The sequence below is a fragment of the Mustela lutreola genome, chromosome X, assembly GCF_030435805.1.
Source record: "Mustela lutreola isolate mMusLut2 chromosome X, mMusLut2.pri, whole genome shotgun sequence".
NCBI classification, from domain to species: domain Eukaryota; kingdom Metazoa; phylum Chordata; class Mammalia; order Carnivora; family Mustelidae; genus Mustela; species Mustela lutreola.
The window spans coordinates 64,511,745-64,538,903 of NC_081308.1; the positions used below are offsets into that span (position 1 = coordinate 64,511,745).

General features: G+C 36.7%; 1 protein-coding gene across 1 annotated transcript; it reads right to left on the reverse strand.

Annotated features, from left to right (window-relative positions):
* Positions 1-23,973: 23,973 nt before the first annotated feature.
* NAP1L2 (nucleosome assembly protein 1 like 2) lies at positions 23,974-26,585 on the reverse strand. The gene has a single exon (XM_059158185.1). It carries the CDS (start codon positions 26,170-26,172, stop codon positions 24,793-24,795), a length of 1,380 nt encoding a protein of 459 aa, XP_059014168.1. The 5' UTR covers positions 26,173-26,585; the 3' UTR covers positions 23,974-24,792.
* Between the last annotated feature and the right edge of the window lie 574 nt (positions 26,586-27,159).

Below are 27,159 nucleotides of genomic sequence, written 5' to 3' on the forward strand. Positions count from 1 at the left end.
TCAAAACAGTCGGGGACAGACAGGAAACTAAAAATAAATTTACCTGCCTAGAGATACATGCCATTCTAAAGGATGAGACTGATACTTCCAACAAGGGAGCTAACATCACTGTCTCAAAGACAGGCTGCTATAGCTCCCTAAATACAAACCCCAGCCTCCGGGAGGTGGATTAGGAAGCCTTGGAACAAGAAACAACTGACTATGAGCCAGGCCGTGAAGCCCCTTCCTATACACTCTTAGAAGGTCTTCTGGTTATCAACCAGAAGGTTTTCAACCAGAAACAAGAATTAAAAACCACAGCTGTAGGAGGCTAGAAACCCAAACAGAAAAAACTAGAAAACAACAACAACTTTTAGATAAAGGAAAGAAAATAAGAGGTAAATATATATATATACATACATACACATATAAACACACACACACATATATATACATACATATATACTACATTTATATATTTAAAGTAGTTTAATATATAAATGTTAAAATGTTATGATACATAAGTAATAAATATATATTATAAAATGTATATATAAATATGCAAATATTCATATATATGTTTATATGTAAGCAATGGTCCATAATTTGACCCAATAGGAAATCCAGAATTACTAAAAGGATTTATATAACAAAAATATAAAAGTTAAAAAGGCACTGATTGATTTTTATGCCTCTACAACATAGCTTCTAAATTAATTTTGACATTTGTTAAAATGCAACAATTAATAAAACTTTATGGACTTAATATTAAGGTTCAAATTATGGTTATAGCTTGGGGTCTCACCAAATTTAAATATTGTACCTTTTATATTAGGAAAACAACTAAATTCAAAATAGAAAAGAAATAGGTACACCTCATTTTGACTGGAGACTTGTCAATATTTCCCATAGTTTTAGTACCCATTGCCCGAATATATTTCAAAGTAGACATGGTAGCTTTAGCACAATGCATTAAAAATATTATCAAATAGTAATAGATTACAATTAAATTAAATCTTTGACAGTTACAAATTGGCTTGCTAAGACACAGATTCCCAGCTAAAATTGTTAATACAGCCTAATGTAAGTTAAAACAGAGTCTTCAGGGATTAAAAATTAGTGTACAAAACTTAGAGGGATAATTATTCCCACTCCTCTATTTAACAGTCCAGTTTTGCCTGTTTTTATACATGGAAAAAATAAATGGCTCATGGTAGATTACTATAATCCATGGTCATTGCTGTAGTCTCATCCATTAAGTCTGTCCTACCCAAATAATAAAATTATCTAACTCTACCAAAGCAACAATTGGCAAATGTTTTGCTATTATATATTTGACTAATAACATTCTATTCAGGGCCTCTCAGCTTTAGTTTGACTTTATCTTCAGTGAGACACAATATACCTTTTCTAGGCTACCCATGAGTACCTATGGGGTACTTCAACAATTTTGCCATAACCCAAAATAGTTTTGGACATGATCTTGACTGCAACCACTTTTTTCCAGAAGTACTGGTATGAATGACATTGCACTGATGACATCCTTCCCCAAGGAGATTCATTTGGCACACTCAATAATGACATGCAAGTTCTACATCTCACTTTTGGATTCTGGTGTCAACATAGTCTTCGTTTACAAATTTTACTTAATCTCACTCATGCTGCTGCTTTCAAATTAGTCCAGCTTAAATGGAGCCCCCTTCAATGAAAGTCTCTAAGATCTGCCCAAATTAAAATTAACAAATCCTCCCACTTAGTGTCTTTGGAGATTCTTTCACTGTGGAGGTTCTAGCAACCTCTCCTCACACTTCCTGATGTCTCTGGATCACCTATGATGGCTGTAAATTGTCCAAGTGCTTCTGATGTAAAACCTACCCCTTTCTGTCCCATGCTATATACCATTAAAACAAAAATTTCCTCCTACATAGTGGGATATTCTGGAAATAGAGGCTTTAACATATCCTGAGCCTGTGACTCCCCATACCGATGCTTTGGGTCATGGAAACAACACCCACAAGCTTAGCACAGCTACTGAGATCTCCTTAATACAGGACGAGGACAAACTTGGGCCCTCTGGAATATTCCACATTATAGGAGAGGGTGGCCTCTCCTGTCCTCAGTTCTTTGCCAGATTCCATGGTATTGGAGGAGGTCACCCTTCCCTCAGTCACTCAGCTACCTGGAAAGTCTCTTAGGATAAGCTGAGTGAATAGCAATCGAATTTGTAGACTGTATGAATGGCATTGCCACCATCATAAATAATGAAGCTCAGTGGAATGTTTCTGTTTTCCTTCCTTAGCTAAGATGACCCTGATAAAAGACAGAACCCAAGGGTCATCAAAAATGCCCAATCTTTAGGTAGTCATCTTAGCACCATATGCCCTGGTCCACAAAAGGCCCCATTTCACATTTATTACAAATGATTGGGCCACTGCCTAAGAGGTAAATAACTCTGGAAATCTCTTGCCTCAGAGATACACAAAATATAAATAAAAATTACACATTTCTAGTTATACTGTCTTCCAAAACAAGGCCTTGCCGGGACTCCTTATCACCTTTGTATCACAGATATTACTGATAGTAACCAAGGCATACACCTCAAAATACACAATATTGGTCTCTTAAAAAAAGCATTTAATAAAATTTTCATGTCCCTGAGGTCCCAGACAATGGTTTGAGAGATATAATGGGCTTCTAAGGCAACTCCTTTTAAAATTTGAGTCTAAGGGATGCCTGGGTGGCTCAGTTGGTTAAGCAGCTGCCTTCGGCTCAGGTCATGATCCCAGCGTCCTGGGATCGAGTTCCACATCGGGATCTTTGCTTGGCAGGGAGCCTGCTTCTCCCTCTGCCTCTGCCTGCCATTCTGTCCGCCTGTGCTCGTTCTTTCTCCCTCTATCTCTGACAAATAAATAAATAAAATCTTTAAAAAAAATTTTGAGTCTAATACATGGGCCCCTAAATGAGATTTATCTTACTCTAGGCCTTAATTTCTCTTAATTCAAGACCCTCTGGCTGACTCATATTTCACATCAACTTCTAAAACTGTTCCATCACCTTTCCTATATTTTAAAGGGTAAATGTCTCACTTACATGTATATAAATATTCACTATATATGAGGCCCTTTAATAACATCTATCTTTATAAATGTTTGATTTTGCCTCCATCCCATAAGGGCTGGAGGCCACTTCCAGAGCATGTAACTCACCTGGAACACATTAACCATAGATTGTTCCATAGGCCAAGTAGCTGCCCATCTGATATGAAACTCATTCAAACCTAAACTTCAACCACTTACAATGCCTTCCTGAATATTTGGATTATAAGGAGTGGATAATGAATCTAGGCTCTCCCTCTGATCCTCTCTAGGAAAATAAAGTTAGTACTCTACAGCCATTCCTATAGACAGTGTGGACTACCAAAAAGACAATGAGTAAACTCTGCTTAGTAATAAAAATCACATTAAGAAATAATAATAAAATCGATACCTTAACAATGAATACTGTTACACTGAAAATAAATTTAAAAAAATTTTTTTAAATCAATACCTTATGTCATGAGGATGAAATCAGATAACCCCTCCCTGGTAATAATACACGTCAGAGGAGAATCAACATCAGGCAACAAAAGCCAGTCAGGTGCAACTATGCATCATTCTATTCACTGTTGGTCTCATTATTATTGGTCTGAATACTTTCACTGGTCTGCAATTCAGATGCCCAAATCCCATGTGTAAGTCAGTTTTAACCAAACATGGCAAAACCTGAGGTCCACATGCCATTGAATTTGGTTAATACAAATTTGACAACCCAAAAACCTCACTGGCTTGCTTGTCATCAACCAAACCAAGAACTGAGGCTAAAGGCCCAAAGTAATTGGCCAAATTAGAGGGCCTGCCTACAGGTTAATGCTGGAGCTCTAACCACAGCCATGATATTTTAAATGGCAATCAACCTGACTCACTATTAACCACAAACACCCAAAATAGGCCATAAAATTTAAATCATATTTGTAAAAGAACCCCTCTCATCACTCTTCTGGACAACCTTGGACTGTTGAAAACTTTTAGATTTGGCCCTTAATGGGAACCTTAATTGTACAAGTCAGGTCCTGGTATGTTCATGTGTTACAACAGTGTTTCAGAATGCCGACATTACCATTGCTAGCTGTATACACACAAGTCCCTTGACTTAAGAGATATTTACAAGTCAGGCTTTACATCACTGCTTTCAAGTTACATAAGTGCTTCAGCCTTGTTATAACACCATAGAGCCACAAAAACAAGACTGACATTAATCTGGATGGGTATCCACTTGGGGAAGATACTTCAGTCTGACATCTAGGAAACATCTCTCAGGCCCAGGGGCTCACCTCTAGAGATGGTATTACCTCAGACAACATGGCTCCAGTCTACAATCTCACTGCTGGGGATAACTTTACCTCTTGTGATGGAGACAAATGGATTGTCGATGCTAAAACTTCTGCCTCAGTAGTGCTTATGGGCTCTCATTCCTAAAGCATTGACCAAACTGGATATAGGACATATACTGTGTTTTTTCTTTGATATTAGGGATTTTATTTTGTTTCCTGAGCTCACTATATTCTTTGTCCATATCCTGGCATATTTCTTACTCTGCCAAAATGTAAACCCCTATACCCCCATACCTAGAGGAAAATCTGGTAGGAGTTACTACCATTTGTGCCATTATAAAAATTAATGGGGATTATCGCTTTCCACAGGAAACAGTTGTTTCATATTAGTCAACCCCTCAAACCCCCTGGTGAGAGAGTTAATATTCCATGGTGCCTTTTCCTACTCTCCCCTTCCAACTTTCCACTATGAACACCACAACCACTCTTCCTCCTTAATTACAAACAGATATCACTAATCTTTACATAACTTTACTTAAACTATCAGTTCATATCCTTCAACAATACAGCTACCAGACCAACCACCTTTACACCGAAATGTTACTGTCAAATACACACACACACACACACACATATGTACACAAAACTCATACTTTTTAACACATTAAAACTTCACAAAGATATTTTGGAGACTCCAGAAATGTCAGATTCCAGATTTATTTTCTTTGCTAATGCCATATAAATGGATAACTCAGTTATGGACTAGCCTACAAAAACTCCTTATACTGCTTGCATTCCTCCTTTCTATTCTCATAACAAAATGTTTTCTGTGCTGTTCAGTAAAACATAACATGTTCTCTGAAAGGCTGCTCTCTCTTCAATGCAAAGATTCCTTAATTTGATGTTAAGGCACCATTGGGTCAATTGCATTAACCATATTTCTAGCTTCTTTAAATATGATGCTTTGATGTCTATCCTACATATAGATATGCCAAACACACCTTGTTTTGGGTAACCTGATAAGATGCTTAAGTCACCTTGCCTTGACCTTCTAGCTCCCTCACCACTCCTCTCCCCAACCCATATAATCTTTCGCCTGGGGGCACATTTTTCAAATACAACACCAAACAATCCAGAGTCCACATCCCCCAAACATCTCCTTTATCAAGCTCTTACACTGTGGATCACTATACACCTGCGCTAATTATTCCAGAGGCAGATACCAAACAAAAAGGGACAAGCCCTATGCCTCAAAACCTGTTGAAATTTTCAAACTAGCCAATCCTAAGCATATTTACCCTGCATTAATTGTTCCTTGCCCTCCTCCATGGCACAGCATGTCTCCTTCTCTTGGGATCTGTGAATAACAAACTATCTTTCCAATAGCAGTCATCTGCTAACCTGTTGCCCTTACTACAACTCAGATTTTCTCCTAAGGCACTATATTTTAAAACACCTGGGTTTTGCTTCTTTTTTTTTCCCATTGTTACAAAATCAGTGTTCCCCATTAGGCAGTCATAACTTTGCATTTTTCCAATCATCACTTACTCTCATCCAGACCTTTTATCTGAAAAAGATAAAAACATTATCTTTTTATCTTTAAAAAGATAAAGTGTGTCTTCACAGGACAAAAACATATTCTACAGGAAAATATTTTAATAAAACGATAAAAAATTAAGGATCTCTTAGGCACTTTTTTGGATATGTATGTCAGCCTTGGGTTTCTCCTGGAGAAACTAAAGACACATAATGTCCACAGAAATGGTCAGGACAAAATAATGAATTTTCAAAATTGAAAAAAATAGATTTACATTACTGTGCAACCCTTTAGTCTTGACTTTTACCTAGTAAGCTCTCTTAAATTACATACTATCACATGTGACAACAGCTGCATTTAATAATTAAACTGTCTTATTAAAGTATGTACCATCAAGAGAATGTTAAGGAAAATTATCAAGTTAGTTCATTGTTGTAAAGAGCAAACCATCCAGGAAGCCAAACACAAGTCAACTGAGGTGATACATTTCCAAAATGAGGTCTAGAGTCTAATCTATCAATAGCAGGTACAGGGGCCAGGCTGTTTCACATGCCTTTCTACACCTTGCAGCAATTCATAGAAAGTCAGAAATGTTATCTCTGTATCAGAAATATACAGCTGATTATCAGCTCGATTTCAGACAGTCCCATCAGATAGCAAGCCCTATACATAGGTATCTGCATGTGAAGCAGATGGTTCAGTCAAAATTCAGGGTGTTTTCATATTTTACAGTCTCATAGAAAGTTGTCCTAATCCCAAGTCTAAGTTAGGTTCACTGAGTCTGTACCTGCTTTCACTTTGGCAAAGCTCACGTTGAGGTTGGACAGTCTATAGCAGGCGATATCATGTTTAAACTTGGCATCATGTTCAGACAATTAGGATCTGTAAATTCAGAATTCAAAAAAAAAAAAAAAGCCAGTGTTACAAGCAATAGGAAAGACAAGATTCTGCAAGATCAGACAGTTTTGTTTACCTGTCTAATTGATAAGATAGTACTCAACCTTAGAGTCCAAATTGAGCCAATTAAAAAACACCCATATTAGTATGAAAATTCATTAGCCTCTAAATGTTAGATATCTGATTTTTGCAAGAATTCAACAGGGAGCTAGGAATTGCTTTTTTAATAAAATATTATATTAGTAACTTTGTCAAAATTCCAAAAGTTTGTCTTCATCTGGAGATTGTTTCCTTTTTTTCCCCCAGAGGCTTCAGTTTGCATAAGTCATTAGTCATGAAAACTTGCTTTGTTTCCAATGCTTTAAGTGTTTAAATTTCAGCCCAGCCCATCCACCAGCAGCAAATCCCACTTATACTTTTATTTTGGCAACTTTCTCTGATCTAGATGATTCTTCTAGCTTCTGTGAAATGAAAACATATTAACATTGTACATTAATTTTTTTCATACATCTAGATACAGAACCCACAAAACAACACAAAAGAGATTCTTACCTCCTTTTATTTACTTTATTTGAAATTTACCTAAACCTTTAGCAGTTAAATTCAGCTTTATAATATTAATAGCACAATGGCTGCATACCTGCTGTGGGTGCTGGGGTTACTGCAGAGAACTATAGAAATGGCTGGAGAGGAATTGTTCTAGCCCTAGAAATAGATTTAACCCTTTCAAATGGAGCATAGAGCAACTAACAATAATTTTTACTATAATTAGCTCACTCAAATCTCAAATTCTTGGGCCCTTTCCCTCCAACCTGGAGAACACACCCAAAACCAAAGGCACAACCAGGGCTACATTTTCTACCACTTAAGCAAGAGAAGTCTATACAACCAGAGAATCCAATGTGCCAACTTTCCTGAAATTGACTTATCACTTTAAAATCCCATTGATAATTTTTATCTCTAATAATACATTGTGGGTTCACTACTATTTCATAACACAGGTAGTAACTCCATAACCACCCAGACACCAAATTTTTTCATCCTTGACCCATTCCTCCTTATTTTTCTCAATTAACAACATGGCCATATTTTATTGAGTTTGAGTTATTACATTGATTTGGGGGTCACCAAGCCTACCCACACATTTGGTGATACACTGAAAGGACTCATGTGACTCATATATAATCACATTCATGGCTGAGATTTATCACAATGATAGAGAAAAGCAACACAGCCAAACCAGTGAGAGAAAAAAATACAATTGGAATTGTCTTAGTCTGTTTGGGTTACTATAACAAAATACCATAGACATATGGCTTATAAATAACATAAATTTATTTCTCATAGTTCTAAAGGCTGGACATCTGAGATTAGGATACCAACATGGTTGGATGAAGGTCCTCTTTAAGCCTGCAAAATTCTCATTATATCCTTACATAGCAGAAGCAACTAGGGAACTCTGTAAGATCTTTTTCATAAAAGCACTACTCCCATTCATTAGTTCTCCACCCTCATGACCTGCTCACTTCTCAAAGGCCCCACCTTCTAACACCATCACATTGGGTATTAGGATTCCAAATTTAAATTTTGGGGGTATATAAACATTCAGACCATAACAACGGTGAGCACAGAGGCAGTCTCTTATCATAAATCATATTATTTTATAAACAGCCTAGGAACAACAATGAGATAGCCTTTTCAGTTTGAGAACATATTAGAAGTCAAGATCCTAGACACCAGGCAAGAGTCAAACCTAAAAGCTCTGGTGCATTCTCACTTGCCTTTGCTTTATACTTTCCCCATTGCAGTGGTAGTCTTAAAGGGATGGCAATACCAAATTTCCATAATGGAACCATGGGTCCTGGCTCCAGAGAGAGTAGAGACAATCTTATTAACAAATTATTGTTTGTGTCTATTTTAAACCATCTTAAGGCAACCTGAAGAACTAGTATGAGATGCTTATCTCTGTTTTGCATAGCTGAAAACTCAAGTCAGAAAAGCATCAGACGCTGCTCAAAAACACTGCAAGCTAAACTAACTTGCAGAAGACTGAGATAAAAGATTATACTGGAAACACAACTGACTAGCTAAGAACCAGGAACAAAATCTGGGAAGAGTTCTTTGGGAAAAAGTAATATTTAAAAGGCTACACAGATGCCCAAGGGAAGGAATATTCATGGCCTGGCAAGATACATGTTCAGAAAAGACCTGAGAAGACCCTAAACTTTCACTGTAGGCTGATCCCTAGGGTCACTGCAAACCTAGCTAAGTGTGGAAGGAGTGCCTCACAAAAATGCAATATGTAAAGACTTGGAAAGGTTTTGATTACATATATTTTTTTTTCCTTTCCAGCTTCTGAAATTCAAGAAATTATGTTTTAAAACATAAGAGGAACACAATCTAGGGACCAGAGAGTTCGGTGACCACAAATAACAATGAGTATGGTCTTCAAAACCAGGGAAATTTATGAAATAAATGGACAACCTTCGAGAATCTAAAAAAAAAATAATAATAATAAAGCAAATCCTTGGGAAAGGGAAGAACTTGATCTCAGAGTTACCACTTCATAATATTCAAATATCCACTTTCAATAACAAAAGATCACAGAGCATATCAAGATATGGTAGAGTATGTCTTGTTCACAACAACAACAAAAAAGATAGAGACTTTCCCTAAAGAAATTCAGATATTGGATTCACTAGATGAAGACTTTAAAAAACACTTTAATATGTTCAAAGGAACAGAAAACATGGACCAAGAACTACAGAAGATCAGGGAAATTATGTATGAACAAAAAGAGATTATTTATTTACAAAATACATATTAGAAAAAGTCACCAGACACAAATTTTGGAGCTGAAAAGTAAAATAACTGAAAAAAGGAGTTCATAGAGGAGTTCAACAACAGATTTGAGTGAGTAGAAGAAAGGCTCAGTGAATATGAAGGTAGAACCACTGAAATTATCAAGTCTAAAATCAGAAAGGAAAAAGATAGAAGAAAAGTGTCCACAGCCTCACAGATATATGGGAAAGAACAAAAGCAGGCCAGTAGGATACATTATGGGAGTCTCAGAAAAAGAAGAAAGTGAAAGGAACAGAAAGAATATTTGAGGAAATAATGGCAGAAACTTTCTCAATATGATGAAAAGTATTAATTCCAAGTCTAAAAAGTTCAATGAACTTCAAATATACAAAAATTTAAATAGACCCCCAATAAGACATACTGTAATCAAACTATCCAAAGCCAAAGCCGAACAGAGAAACTTGAAAGCATCAGCAGAGGAACAACATATCATACACAAGAGATCCTCAGTGCAATTAAAACCAATTTCCCATCAGGACCCATCAAGGCTAGAAGAGAGTGGGATGGAATATTCAAAGCACTGGAAGAAAAAATGTCAACCAAGAATTCTATATATACCAAAACTATCTTTCAGAATTATGGTGACAATACAACATCATCAGAAAAACAAAAGCTAAAGGAGTTTGATACCACCAGAACTTCCCTACAAAAAATGATAACAGTTCTTCAAATTGAAATGAAAAGACATTAGATAGTAGCTCAATTCCATAGGAAAAAATGAAGATCTTGATTAAAGGTAAATACACTGGCATAAATAAAAGCCAATTAACATTGTATTTTGGGTTTGGAATACCACCTTTTAATTCCTATAGGATTTAAAAGACAAATGAATAATACATTTATGTTATTGGGCTCAAAATTTTTAAAGAAATAATTGTGATGAGAACAAAATAAGGGAAATAGTCTATAGAGAGAGCTATACAGAGCTATACAGGAACAAAGTTAGTGTATGCTATTGAGCTTAAGAATCTATCAAATTGAATTACATTGTTATAAATGTAGGATATTAAATTAATCACAATGGAAGCCACAGATTAAACATATAAAATATATAACATACCTGTAAGTGAAAGGATAATTAAAATGTTTTACTACAAAAAATTGAACAGAAGAGAAGGCAGAAATGAAGAAAATGAGGGAGAAAAAGCTATAAGTTAAGATAGAAAAAAAAGAGAAAATGGCAGAAGTCCAGCAATGTCTGTAATTACTGGAAAAAAAATGGATTTTACTGCACAATCAAAAACAGAGAACTGCCAAATGGATAAATAAATGTGATTCTACTACATGGTGTCTACAAAGATTCATTTTAGACCCAAAGACATAAATAGGTTGAAAGCGAACTGATGGAAAAAGACATTCCAAAAATAATAATAATAAATGGTAACCAGAAGAGAGCTGGGATGGCTATATGAATATCAGACAAAATAAACCTTAAGTCAAAAACTATTAAAAGAGACACAGAAGGACATTATATATTGACAAGAAGTCAATATTTCAAAAAGATAAAATAATTATAAATATATAAGTGCCTAACATCAGAATTACAAAATATATGAAGAAAATACAGAATTGAAAAGGGAAATAATTCCATAGCAATAACTGGAGAGTTCAATACTCCACTTTTAATTATGACTAGAACAACCAAACAGAAGATCAGTATGGAAATAGAAACCTTGAACAACTCTACAAAACAATAAGTTCTAAAAGACTTATAAAGAACATTATACTCAACAACAGCAGAAAACACATGTTTCTCAAGTGCAGATAGAACATTCTCCAGGAAAAACCTTATGTTAAACCACAAAACAAGTCTTAATAAATTGGATAAGGAAGATGTGGTCCATATACACTATGGAATATTATGCCTCCATCAGAAAGGATGAATACCCAACTTTTGTAGCAACATGGATGGGACTGGAAGAGATTATGCTGAGTGAAATAAATCAAGCAGAGAGAGTCAATTATCATATGGTTTCACTTATTTGTGGAGCATAACAAATATCATGGAGGACAAGGGGTGTTAGAGAGGAGAAGGGAGTTGGGGTAAATCGGAAGGGGAGGTGAATCACGAGAGACTATGGACTCTGAAAAACAATCTGAGGGGTTTGAAGTGGCAGGGGGGTGGGTACCAGGTGGTGGGTATTCTAGAGGGCACGCATACCAGGTGGTGGGTATTCTAGAGGGCACAGATTGCATGGAGCACTGGGTGTGGTGAAAAAATAATAAATACTGTTTTTCTGAAAATAAATAAATCAATTTTTAAAAAAATTTATAAAGACTGAAACCATACAGAGTATCATTTCCAATCACAATGGAATAAAACTAGAATTCAATGAAAAAAGAAAAACAGGAAAATTTATGTAAATGTGAAAATTAAATAACACACTTTAAAAAATCAATTGGTCAAAGAATAAATCACAAAAAAATTAGAAAATAGTTAAATAGATGAATGAAAATGAAACCTCAAAATACAAACTTTTAGGATGCAGCAAAAGCAGTACTCTGCAGTAAATTTAGAGCTGTAAAAGTCTACATTAAAAAAACAAAGTGGGGGCGCCTGGGTGGCTCAGTTGGTTAAGCAACCACCTTCGGCTCAGGTCACAGTCCCAGAGTCCCGGGATCGAGTCCCGCATCAGGCTCCCAGCTCCATGGGGAGTCTGCTTCTCCCTCTGACCTTCTTGCCCCTCATGCTCTCTCTCACTGTCTCTCTCTCAAATAAATAAATAAAAATCTTAAAAAAAAAAAAAAAAGAACTAAGTGGGTTGCATGGGTGGTTCAGTCAGTCAAGCATCTGTCTTGAGCTCAGGTCATGCTCTCTCTCTCTCTCTCTCTAATAAATAAATAAAATCTTTTTTAAAAAATCTCAAATCATTAACTTTACAGTTTGAGGAACTTTCAAAAGAAAAGTCAAGTAAACCCAAAACTAGCAGAAGCAAAGCAATTAGAGATTAGAGATTAGAGATAAAGTATAGAAAATCAACAGAATCAACAAAATCAAAATTTGGAGAAGAAAGATCCAGATCACAGCATAAGAAAATACTAAGCTCAGCTCCCCCCACAGATACAACATATCTACAACTACATATGGAATAATTCCCTCTGAAGGGTACCTAGAAACTAGACAAACAAAGCTTCCACAACAAGGGACAGCACCAAGATGGGTAGAAGAGGCAAAGATTTGGTCTTGAGGCACAGCATTCCATGGTCAGGAATGAAACATTTTTCTGAGGAGTGAGAGATTCGAGTTCCACATCAGGCAAACCCATAGATCTTGGACAAGAGAGATAAGGCCCCAAATATTTGGTTTTGAAAACCACAGGAAATACATCCAGGAAAACTAAACAACTGTTGGGAAAGGAAAATCTGCTCTTAAAATGTTGTGTGCAGACTCACTTGACCCAGAAACCAGTGCTAAAACACCACATAGAAAAGGAGAACATAGGTGAAGGAGACCAACTAACTAATCTGGGAATGCCTGCTGGAGAGGCAGGAGACGGCAGCTTCCTACCCACCCCCCATCCTGGGACTTGAGACAGCACCGGCAGCCACTTTTGCAATCTCGTTCTGTTCTGTTGATCTCAGCACTGGTGGGCATCATTTTGGAATCATTCCTCTAGACCTTCATGCCAGGGATCCTGCTCCACTTGGAACCCTGCATAACACTGCACCTCAGCTGGACCTCACAACCAACAGGAAAATAAATCCAATCACCAGCATGTCCACAGCATGCTCATGCCCACATGAGCCAGGCCTTCTCATGGACAGCTGGCTGGGCTTATACCCACCCAAGAGCCCAGCAGCAGAAGTCATGATCAAGCCTTTTAAGGGACATGTGAAACAAAACAAACCTGCAAACATTTACATTATATGGTCCCAAAAAAAGAAGACAGAGAAAGGGACAAATAACTTACTTGAAAAAAAAAAAATAGCTATTAAAAAATCCCTCATAACCTGGTAAATGAAGCAGACGGAAACCAGAGTTCCAAAGAAGATGAACCTAAAGAAATCCACACTAAGACACATTATAATTAGAATGTCAAATAGTAAAAATAAAGAGAGGATATTAAAAGCAGTAAGATAAAAGCAATAGCTATATATTAGGGCATCTCCATAAGACTCTCAGCTATTTTTTTTCAGCAGAAATTTTGCAAGCCAGAAAAGAGGGGCATGAGATATTCTAAGTGCTGAAACACAAAAATTTATACAGCCAAGAATACTCTACACTGCAATATTATTATTCAGAATTGAAGGGAAGCAAAAGCTTAAAGGAGTTCATCACCACTAAACTGGCTTTACAAGAAATATTAAGGAAACTTACTTAAGTGGAAAAAAAGGATATAAGAAGAAATTAATAAAATATATGAAAGAAAAGATATCTCTGGTAAAGGGCAAACATAGTAAAGATAGTGGATCAACTACTTACAAAACAAGTATGAAGATTAAAAAACAATATTAGTAAAAATTAAGTTTGTCTAAAATAATTAGTTAAGAGATATACAAAAAGGTGTAAAATATGACATCAAAAATATATGGATTGGTGAGGAGTAAAGATGTAGTGTTTTTAGAATGCATTCAAACATATGGAAATGCCTACTTAAAATAGACTTCTATATACATAGTTTGTTACATATGAACCTTGTGGTAAACCAAACCAAAAATATACAATAGATACACAAATACAAAGAGAAAGGAATTCAAATATAATGATAATGTCTTCATTCACAAGGGAAATGAGAAAGAGAAGAAGAAAGGAATGGAGAACTATAAAAATACCAGAAAACAATTAACAAAATGGCAATAAATATATGCCTAACAATAATTACTTTTTTTTAAAGGTTTTATTTATTCATTCGACAGACAGAGATCACAAGTAGGCAGAGGCAGGCAGAGAGAGAGGAGAAATCAGGCTCTCTGAGGAACAGAGAGCCTGACATGGGGCTCGATCCCAGGACCCTGGGACCATGACCTGAGCCGAAGGCAGAGGCTTTAACCCACTGAGCCACCCAGGTGCCCCATAATAATTACTTTTAATGTAAATAGACTAAACACTCCAATCAAATGACATAGGGTGGTTAAATGGGTAAAAAAATAAATAAATAAAACCTAAATGCTGCCTATAAGAGACTCACTTCTAATCTAAAGACACAAAACAACTGAGAATGAAGGAATGGAGAAAGATATTTCATGCAAATGTAAACAAAAAGAAAGCTGGAGGAGCAATATATATATACTGAAAACTAAGGCTTCAATAAGAGGTAGAAAAGGGCATTTCATAATGATAAAAGGATTAAGAAGTACAATAATAATCATCAATGGACAGACCATCAATACATAAAATTAAAAAGGAAATACTGGCCTTAGATGACACATAAAACCAGATGAATTAAATATATACAGAACAATCTGTCTAAAAACAGCAGAATATACTTTCTTCTCAAGTGCACATGGAAAATTCTCCAAGACAGATCATTTGTCAGGCCATAAAACAAGTCTCAATAAATTTAAGAAGATTTAAATCTTATCAAGCATGTTTCCTGATCATAGCAGTATGAAATTTGACTTCAATTACAAAAAAAAAACTGGGGCAAAAAATACCCGAGGCAGGTGAAAATGAAAACACAACACTCCCAGATCTATGGGACACAGCATAAGTGGTCTTATGAGGAAGTTTGTACCAATATAGGCCTACGTCAAGAAATTTAAAAATCCCCAAATAAACAATCTAACCTTACACTAAAGGAACTCGAAAAAGAAGAACAAAAGCCTAAATTTAGTAAAAGGAAGGAAATAATGAAGATCCAAACAGGAATTAATAAAATAGTGACAAGGGGCACCTGGGTAGCTCAGTTGGTTAAACAACTGCCTTCATGATCCCAGGGCCCTGGGACTGAGCCCTACATCAAAATCTCTGCTCAACTGAAGCCTTGCTTCTCCTTCCCCCTGCTTGTACTCTCCCTGTGTCAAATAATTAAATAAAATCTTTTAAAAAATAAAATAAAGCAGAGACAAAAAATAGAAAAGCTCAAGGAAACTAAAACCTGGTTCTTTGGAAAAAATTGATAAAATTTTAGCCAGACTAATCAAGGAAAAATAAAGAGCCTAAATAAATAAAATTAGGAATGAAAGAGAAGTTACAACTGACACCACAGAAATACAAGAAGTTATAAGACAATAATACAAATGACTATATGCCACTAATTGGACAACCTAGAAGAAACAGATAATTATATAGCAACGTATAATCTTCTAAGACTAAATCATGAAGTAACAGAATTAATTATTAGTAATGAAATTGAACCAATAATCACAAACCTCCCAACATACCAAATGCCAGGACCAGATGGCATCACAGGCAAATTCTACCAAACACTTAAAGAAGACTAAATACCTATCATTCTCAAACTAGTCCGAAAAATTGGAGAGAAAGGAACATTTCCAAACTTATTCCTCAAGGTTGACAATACCCTGTCCAAATCCAAACAAAGACACTACAAAAAAGACAATTACATGATACTTTATGTGGAAAACCCAAAAGATTCTGCCCCCAAACTAGTAGAACTCATATAGCAATGCAGTAATGTGGCAGGATACAAAACCAATGCACAGAAATCAGTTGCTTTCTTAAACACTAACAATGAAACTGTAGAAAGGGAAACTAGAGAATTGATTCCATTTACCATAGCACCCAAAACCATACGATACCTTGTAATAAACCTAACCAAAGAAGTAAAGGATCTATACTTGAGGAACTACAGAATACTCATGAAAAGAAATTGAAGAAGACACAGAAAGATGGAAAAATATTCCATGCTCATGGATTGGAAGAAAAAACATAGTTAACATGTCTATGCTGCCCAGAACAACCTATACTTTCAATGCCATCCCAATCAAACTACTATGGGCATTTTTCAAAGTGCTGGAACAAATAAACAATCCTAAAATTTGTATGGAACCAGAAAGGACCCCAAATCGCCAAGGAAATATTGAAAAAGAAAAACAAAGCTGGAGGCATTATGTTGCCCAATTTCAAGCTTTATTACAAAGCTGTGATCACCAAGACAGCATGGTACTGACACAAAAACAGACACATAGACCAATGGAACAGAGTAGAGAGTCCAGATATGGACCTTAAACTCTATGGTCAAATAATCTTCAACAAAGCAGGAAAAAATATCCAGTGGAAAAAAGACAGTCTCTTCAATAAATGGTGCTGGGAAAACTGGAAAACTATGTACAGAAGAATGAAACTTGACTACTCTTTTACACCACACACAAAGATAAACTCAAAATGGATGAAAGACCTCAATATGACAGGAATCCATAAAAACCCTAGAGGAGAACATAGGCAAGAATCTCTTCAATATCATCCACAGCAACTTCTTTCAGGATACATCTCTAAAAGCAAGGGAAACAAAAGCAAAATAAACTATCGGGACTTCATCAAGATGAAAAGTTTTTGTTTTTTGATGACTTTGACAGTTTTGAGGAGGAGAATCAATTAGGTACTTTATAGAATACCCCTCAATTTTACTGTGGCTGTACCATTTAATGAGGGTTTCAGTTCCTCTACATCCTCACCAATACTTACTATTTTCTGTGCTTTTTAAAAATAAAAATAATAGCCATTATAATGTGTGAAGTGGTATTTCACTGTGGTTTTAATATGAATTTCCCTAATGATTAGTGATGTTGAGAATCTTTTCATATAATTCATTGCCACTTGTATATCTTCTTTGAAGAAATGTTTATTTAAATCCTTTGTCCTTGGGGCACCTGGGTCCTTCAGTCGTTAAAAGCTTGCCTTCGACTCAGGTCATGATCCCAGGGTCCTGGAATTGAGCCCCACATCAGTCTCCCTGCTCAGCAGGAAGGCTGCTTCTCCCTCTCCCACTCCCCCTGCTTGGGTTCCCTCTCTCACTGCCTCTCTCTCTCTCCCTGTCAAATAAATAAATAAATACAATCTTTAAAAATAAAAAAAAATCCTTTGCCCATTTTTGCATTGGGATATTGTTGTTGTAAAGTTCTTTGTATATTCTGTATATTAATCCCTTATCCTAGATCTATGATTTGCAAATATTTTCCCCCATTCCGTGGATTGCCTTTTAACTCTATTGATGGTATCCTTAATACACAAAAGTTTAAAATTTTGAGGAAATCAAATTTATTTACATATTCTTTTGTTGCCTTTGCATTTGGTGTCATATCCAAGAAATCATTGCCTAAAGCCAATGTCATGGAGATTTTCCCTTATGTTTTCTTCTACAAGAGTTCTGATCTAACATTCATGTCATCCAGGTCCCAGAAAAAGAGAAAGGGTGTGGAACCTAAAATATATTCAAGAAAATAAAAGCTGAAAAATTCCAAAACCTGGCAAAAAACATAAACCTACAAGGGTCCTGTAATTCTATATTCTATTTTTGTACCTGCCTAAGAGTCTGTCATTATTTCAATAAAAAATTTAAAAAAGAGAAAATGACAAAAGAAAATGATCTCAAATCCTCTTGTTTGTGATCACTCAGGGATATAAAGCTATAAAACAGTAGCTATAATTTTTTAAACCCCTAGAATGTACCAAACCAATCATATGATTTTTTTTTCCTCCATGACAATCCTAAGTGAAAATGATTATTATAAGAATAACCACCTAAGGTTTTATGGCTTGCTATGTGCCAGGCATTGTGCTATGTGCTGGATAGTCATTATCACAATGAATCATGAAAAGAATCTTATGACCTAGGCAGTACTAATTACCTCCATTGTATAGATACGGAAACTGGTGACCCAGATCACAAGCTCCATGGTAGGAACAAGAACCAAGATTTAAAACTTGAGGTTTAATAAAAAAATAAATTTAATGGTTTTTTTATTATAAATAAATCAGCAATAAATTTAAATTAAACCCATGCAAGAGTAGGTCAGATTAGCTAAGTCTAAATTTAGAATATTTAAAGGAAAATGAGATTTATTTCCTATAAATGATTCCTGTAAATTAAAAATGAGATTTAATTCCTTTTACATTGTTAAACTACATTAAGGAGTTTTCTTAAAAAGCTTCAGCCTAGCTGTTACCATATATTCTAAATTGATGAGGTAACATACCTGAGGAAGGAATATGGTAATATCTATTCCTACACTAGTACCAAGCAGCTTTAATATGGGTAGAGGCATTTTGATATTAAGCAAACTAGCTATATCATTCATCATCAGTTTCACAGAAGACAGCATAGTGTGATGAAGAGCATGAGCAAGGAGATCAAATATGAACTCCTGAACCACTAATTGAATGGTACTGGCAAATTAAAATGTTTATATCTCAGATTTCTTGTCTGAAAAATGGAGATAGCCACCCTGATCCAAACTCTAGTGAGAATGTAGTTCTGAAAATTTCTAAAATACCACATCAACATACAGAAAGAGTATGCAAGTTAAATGCTTGACCATGAAATGCAAATGTCTTAAATTAGCTAATATGGATCTTAGTAAGTATAAGCACCTTTTCAATTCCTCTAAGCTGTAAAATAAAAAGTACCTCATCACAGTGAGAAAGGGAACTCATCACAATCCACTCACTCTTCCCTTAACCATAGGACTCCTGGCAAACTCTAGATGGTATTTTGGACAACAAAGATTACAGTGTAAATACCATTTCTACTTGTTACTGAAATATTCTGCATTAAAACATGCACATACATGCACAGATGCAAGCATGCACATACATGGACACAATGTCAACTTTTATTACCTCCTATTACCTTGACAGCTGATGTAGAAATATCAAATGATAAAACACTCCATACTGCTTCCACCTGTTGTGAATCCTTCTGACCATGAGCTTCCACTCACTCTGGATCTTCCAGCTGTGTGTATGAGTGTGTGTGTGTGTATGTGTGTGTGTGAGAGAGAGAGAGAGAAAGAGTCTGAGAGCATGTTAATGTGAAATAGAAAATGTAAAAATACAGCCATCTTTTACCATTTTCATGAAATTACCTTGTGAAATTTTTATTTCAACACCAATCTTACAAAATAAGACTGGTTTGGAAAGCTTTTTTCTCACGTCAAGTGATACACTTGATTAGAATGCTGAACCTTTTGTATGTTTAAATACACAGATTCTGCACTTTACAGAAGCAGTGAATCACAAATAGGTGATTAACATATTACAGACTAATTTCTTCTACCAAATACACCTACACTAGTATTGACATTGAAGTACTCAGTAGGTATCAGAACCAGTAATAATCCTTTTATACACACTATTGCTTATATAGATGTACATACTTGTATTTATACACTTGACCCAAATCTATCTTGGGCTTAAGGTGCCATTGTACTTCATCAACCAAAAGGATATCTATTCTGCAGGTATTTGAAATCAAAACCTCCCACAATGTCCAATTCTGGGACTCTCTTCTTGTCATCCACTTAAGTTTCTCTTTTCCAGAGGGGTGGGTCAGACCAAATGTTAACCACACCACGACCATCCCTCCAGGCTGCCACCTGTCTTTCTTCTTACCGGCACAGGCATTATTACACACACAATATGGTTTCATAAACCACAAGAGCCGGGAAGATGACTCACCCATTCCTTTTGACTGGCATAAGCGCACACGTGCGCGCGCACATACACACGCGCGCACGCACGACCGCGCGCAAAAAGACCAAAGAGGAGACTCACAGTCGCGGCCTCCATGACGATTAAGCCCTGTCTCCCCCGCCCCCCTGTGCTCTCGCACACGCCCAGATAGAGAAGTTTCACCGGGGGCCAGAATCCTTTATGACAAATGACCATCCCCCAACCCACCCCAACTTCCCTCCCACTTTACCACAACCCATGCGGGACCGTACGTGAAACACAAACATGCACGCGTGCGCATACAAACATCTGCAGAGCCAGAAGTGAGGACGTGTGCGCACATGCGGAATGGAGGGTAGTGATTACACGTTGGCTGCCTGACCTGGAGAGTTTTTACTGTCTTAAAACACCCTGAGAACAGGTCCACAAGTGGATCATTAGAGTAGTTTTTTAAAAAAGCAGTCTGAGATTGTTTACTTTTGGACATTCTTTTCTCTTTAAAATCTGTATTATTTGGCAAAAAAAATTCAGGGGAAATATATTTCAGAAAGGTGTTCCATGTAAATTTATTCTTTGTATTTATTTTTTAAAGGTTATATGCTTTAAAATAATCAGCTACATGTTGCACATACCTGTGTAACTAAAAAATAAAATCTGTCATATACCTATGGATGATATATAATTTTGTGATTCTTATTTTCTGTATCCTATTTTTCTCTGGTTTCCAAATATTTTAATTTAATAATGCACCATTGGCCAGTGAACAAATGGCCCGTGGTGAGTGTTGAGTTTGGTGTACACAGTTACAAAGATAATGAATGCATTCAGTGGTGAGGAAGTAACACCATAGTCACTATATTTTCTTCATCATTAACCAGGCTTGTCGGTATCTTAAGAACTGCTGCTAAATTTGCCATTTAGCTTCCTTAATATTTGCAGAAATTCTGGAGATTTTGTTATTAAAATGCAAAGTATATTCTTTCAGTTTTTGTAAATTAGAAAATAAGTTATAAGGATAATTATTAATAATTTAATAAAATTTTATTGCATTTTAAATTTTATTTATTTTATTTTTATTTTATACCAGTTTTGAATATTTCACAGATATAAGGTTAGTAATAATATAGATACACCTATATAGCACTCCCTATGTGCCATGAATATTTCAAGTACTTCATATAAACCAATTAAATCTTCATAATAATCTATTAGGTAGATGTGCAATTATTATAATTTTTACAGATATGAAAACTAAGACACATAAAGTAACTTGTACAAGGTCACCCAAGTAATAAGTTACAAAACTGGGATTTGAACTTAAGCAGCCTGACTTCAAAGACTAACCACTCTACCATATGATGTATAATGCTAAACACTATAATTTATACTATAAATTATTATGTACCCAAAAATGGAATTTAATTGTATTTAGGTAATTCAGTATATTCCCTGGGAATACCAAACTTCTAACAAGGCCTGATAGCCACCTCAACAACCTTTTCCGTACTGTATAAATGACACACTTTTTAAAGAACAATTATAAAAAGAATTAAGGTAAAAAATCCCATTCTTAGTCACACTTGGACACTAAAACCTAGTATAGACTTATTTGATATGTGGGCTGAAACTTATGGCCTACCCTCAAAGCCTAAAATTCCTTTACACGAGTCTAAACCCAAATCAAATGAACATCCATCCCAACACAAGCTAAGGGAGTGATGACAGCCTCAAATTTCATCCCTGAGAAGGGGTTAAAGAGAAGGAAATATAAAAAGCAGTCCCTGACATCAGGAAACTGGCCTGATCCTCACAGCTAGGCCATGCTATTCTTCTATTGGATATAAACCATCTCATAAAATACCAACCTCAAACAAGGCTATTCTGGGACTGTAATAAAGTGAGACAAAATACGGCCTCCTAATTTTGTCTGAGCACAGGCAAAACCAAGGTCACTGTGACACTCACAAAATACCAAACACCACTGCCATTCTAGCTAAAATGAACGTCTACAACCTCTTTACCAGTTACAGCTATAGCCTTGTTCTAGCCTCTCCTCCCTATGGACGAGATTTATTGAACTACCAATCATTAAACTGTCCTACAATATAGAGTAAACCCCCACTTCTGTGGAACCTCCACCAAATCACCCAACCAAAGCCCAAATTCTGCAGTGTTTTCTAACACTTACTTAATGATAACATACAATGTCTCCCCAGGACGTGTGTTTTCTCTATGGCAATAATGGAGACTATGGGTATGTTCAACTTGTTCAACTATGACAACTTGGGCATGTCCTTGTTCAACAATGGGTATATCCTTGATGGTCTTTGGCTGGACACCACTGATATGAGGGATAAAAGAAAGGGGCTGGCCTGTCCTTACAGAAAGGTCAGAAGCAGTTTTACTGCTCTATCTTATGGAGGCTAGAGAAAGGGACAGGAGGGACTTCAAGATGCCTAGCCCCCTCTGTGAAATAGAGGGAGAGATACACCCATGTTTCTGACTTTTTAATGCACAGTAACAGTAACTACAATTAAAAGAGGTCCAATCTTTTTTTGTTGGAGGGGAGGAGGTTGGAAAGGAGTCAGGCATTTAACAGAGGTCAAAATTGAGTGTAATGAAGAGTATGAAAATATTTATATTTATCAAGCATACATTGGAAGTATTTCCCAATTTAGGTGCCCCTATAATACTAAGCTGTTCCTATTTCCCTATACCCTGTCAGCTACTGCAACCCCAGAGAAAAGCAAGTGAGCATTTACCGTTGTCCCTTGGAGAAAGATTATATTAGAGGCGGGCCTATCCAGACAGGAAAAGGAAAGAAAAAGCGTGTATCTTCCTCCTCAGTTTATTGTAAAGATGAGGCAAAGGTAAGAAAATCAGGCAGTGTTATAAACTTACCTCTCTAAGCCAAAATCCGAAGAAGGCATGTTCAATAATGGAGGAATAAGTCACAAGCAGAAGAGCTTTTGTTCACTTTCATCTGTGGGATCACATCACAATCACCTGGGATGGAAGAGTGGATAGGCAGCAATAACGAGACACAGTTAGCACTTCCTAGCCTCTTTCAGATCTCACATGGCTTGGAAGAGATTTAAAAATTCCCTGTTTTTCTCAGAGGGATAGATGTCCCCTTCACAGAGTATGACAAAATGGGAAGCCAAACCTCTGGGTTTCCACATGTGAAGAAGACAATGTCAGCTCTGAGACAATTCGGCTCTCTAACCAACCACATCCTATTTCTCCAGTCAGTGCACCCCTCCCCCCACAAACATCATAAAATAATATAAGCCCCTGTACATCTAGATGGCATTGTGGAAGGGTAGGTAAATCTGAAATATAGACTAACATACAGGAGCCTGTTATATATAACAGTGTTTAAATATGGAATTTACTGGACCAAAACTAAGATTTTTATTTCCCTGCAAACTTGGGGTATGGAGTGGGACTCAGGATTAAAATTAGATGAGTCATAAAATCTGATAGTTTCTTTGCACATCTAAGTACGGTATTAGTAAATCTGCATGCATATTTAAACAGAGAAAAATAACAGAAAATAAGTCAAGACATTAACAGTGTTTACATTTGGGGAGTAGGTATATGGATTTGAGTTTAATTAATGTATTTTTTAGTATTTTCCAGATGTTTCCCAATGAACATAATATTTTGGAAGGCAGCTATGCTCAACACTATACTACCAACGCTCCAATGAACATAATACTTTGATGAGAAAAAAAGATCAGTTTTAAAACAGGAAACACTCTGAAATTTTTATTTATTTTATTTTGCAGTGAAAGAACATGAAAAAAAAAACTTCAAAATGGTAACATGATTACTTCCAATGAATGATTAAATGTACTATAGGAAGAGAAATTATACACTGTAATTACAGTTTACATAATTACACAGAACAATATGTGGCAATCTCTTGAGAGTACTGTGATTAACACTTCACTGATACACACCAACCTCAATATAACTAAGTTTTATTATTTACAATTGTCACATAAAATACAAGAGCTTATGGACAAGCTGTGATTAACAATAAATGTGGTTTTGCCTGAAATTCCTAACCATATGCAGGCTCCTTAAGCATTCAAGTTTTAAATTCTACTGTATTTTTATCGCAAAATGAAGCAGGTACAACAGAATTAAACCTACTAGATAAAGGACTAAGAAAACACGAATATAAAAACCAAACAACGGCAGAAAACCTTGGGTTGGTTCTCCAAGATTTTCTTTCTAAATAGATGTTGATCTCATTTAGCAGTTACGATAATATTCACAGCCACAGACTAATAGCTACATGATAAAAGGACTTCAGAAGGAGGATTAAACTACACAGCACTATATTAATATTTTAAATCATCTATCACAGTTTACATTTCTTGAAAGCATTCTACTACCAAAGTGCAAGATCAAATGAATTAGTATTTAAATTTTTCTTATACTTCTGAGACCTATGTTTCAATTGGCACTACAATAAAAAATTCAGAACACAAGACTAAGTAACTTCTTATATCTTTTGAGTAACGACCTAGGGCAATTAAGGTCAGGGTAAGGTACACTTTGCTTTTAGCGATCAATGTCTTCTACTATTGTCTCGAGATTTTTGCAACAGGCTTTAACCTCCTCAATTGCAGCCATCCAATTATCATAAATAATTTTGTCATAAATTGCATCATTAACCTCCCTAACGACCCCCTCCTGTTGAGACTCAAGTGCATCACCTGAGAAAAACAACACTGATCTTGGGATTATGTAAGTACGTAAATTGTGACCAAGTAAAAAATCATTTCCATCCTTTCCATTTGAGCTGATTCCATGAGGAGTAAAGAAATTGAAGAATGAATCCTTGGGAAATTTTTCAGTTACAGTTCGGATTGTTCCCCAGATCCGGTGTTTCTGTTTCTTCCTGATGGTTTTCAAAGTGACATTCTTTCCTTCATTCCAATCTATCTCGCAGCCTGTGCAATACTCAATCGCGGTTCCCCTATAGGGATGAGGATCATAATACGCCAGCCTTGACTTCAGCACATAAGTCTTTGTTAACAGCTCATTTTTGAAATATTCATTGGGCTTGAAGTGAAATTCTAGTGTGAAACTGAGAGGTTCGCCAGGATCTGAAAGTTTCACTTTAATATCTGTCAGGAGCTTCAGAATAGGCTCATCATATTTCTTAATCAAAGGAGTGAGTGTGTCAACATTTTTTAAGACAGTCAGCCAAAAGTCAGGAATTCCTTTAGGATCCTGTTCTTCTTTATTCTCTTCTCCAGTAGTCTCACTGTCATCATTGTCGTCGTCGTCGTCGTCGTCATCATCATCCTCCTCCTCAATAGCATAATCATAATAATCTCCCTCATAACCATCATCCTCATCCATATATTCATGCATCAGACCCTCCTCATTACCATACATCTCTTCCTCATCATACATCTCATCATCATAGTCCTCAGAGTCTGATTTATATTCACATTCCTCTTTTGTAGGTTCATAGATTGCATTTATGATCTGACGTCTTTTTTCCAATAAGGGTTGATACATTTCAGCAAACTTTCTTTCAATGCCATGAAATTCCCTCAGAAATTTGGATTCTAGATTGGCCACTCTAGTTTGAAGCTTTTTGAGGGCTAACACACGGTACTTAACTTTCAAAGGTAGACTTTCCACAAAGTCTGTATCTAAAAGATAACCTATAAGTCCTTTTGGACGGTCTGAATCCTCATCAGTATCTTCATCTTTTACCCCGCCTTCCCCGGACCCAACAGCAGCATCTTCACCTTTACCCCTTTCTTCCCCAGGCCCAGCGGCGGCTTCTTCACCGCGCTCCTTATCATCTCCAGGCCCAGCTGCGACATCTTCACTGCGCTCCGGCTGTTCCTCCATCATTACCTTATTGCCAGCCTCGTCTTGACTAGAGTCTAACAGTTCCTTATGGTCGGCTGACTCGGCCATTTTTCAAAGGACCGTAACGCGTAAGGTGGATACCACCAAGATAAGGAGACCTGGCCTCGGCAGGGGAAGACTCACCGAAATAGCAGAAGCGGCGGTGGTTGGGGCAGAGGTGGAACGGGCGGTAGTGGCTGGGCTGTGGGAGTAACTGCGGAGGCTGCTGCCGGGATGAAGGCTGCGCAGATGCTGTGAGAAGTGGACAGAGGCAACCGTAGCCAGGGCTTGTGAGAAGAGTGGCGACGGTCAGTTTCACAGGAACGAGCCACAGACTGCAGAAAGCTGCAGTGGGCGGACCCTTAGCAAGCAGCAGCTGCTGCAAGAAAAAACGGTGCCTCAATATGATTACGCAGCCGTCTTTTGACTAGATTTCCTCCGTGCAAATAGCTGCGTCACTCCCTTCCTCCCCTACAACTCTGCCCTAAACTCATTTGCTGGGCTGGGTGATTGACAGGTCCTGAGCCAATAAATTATCAGATCTAACAAGTTTTCCAACTCCACTCACCTTCCCAGGTTGTCTAATATAGCTGATTCATCCACCTCTCACTTAATCTCTAACCCCCTCCTGAGTTTTCAGAAACCTAGATTTTATTTGTTTATTCTCTCAATTTGCAACTGGTATTATAATTTAAAAAAGAAAAGCTAAAAGAAATACTAAAATGTCAGACAAGGCTAGAGGACAAGGCATACATCCAGCCAAATTCTGTCCCTTTGATTTTAGCCCCGGGCTCTGGAATGGGGCGGGGGGGGGGGGGGTTGGGTAAAATTCGTAAAGATAGTCTAGAGGGGAAAACACTTTTTAAAAATTAGCGGTCGTGGGCGCCTGGGTGGCTCAGTGGTTTAAGCCGTTGCCTTTGGCTCAGGTCATGATATCAGGGTTTGAGATCAAGTCCTGCATCTGGCTTTCTGCTCAGCAGGGAGCCTGCTTCCCTCTCTCTCTCTCTCTCTCTCCCTCTCTGCCTACTTGTGATCTCTCTCTGTCAAATAAATAAA

Excerpts from the sequence above, each read along its gene's own strand:
- NAP1L2 (XM_059158185.1), bottom strand. The coding sequence starts at position 26,172 with ATGGCCGAGTCAGCCGACCATAAGGAACTGTTAGACTCTAGTCAAGAC.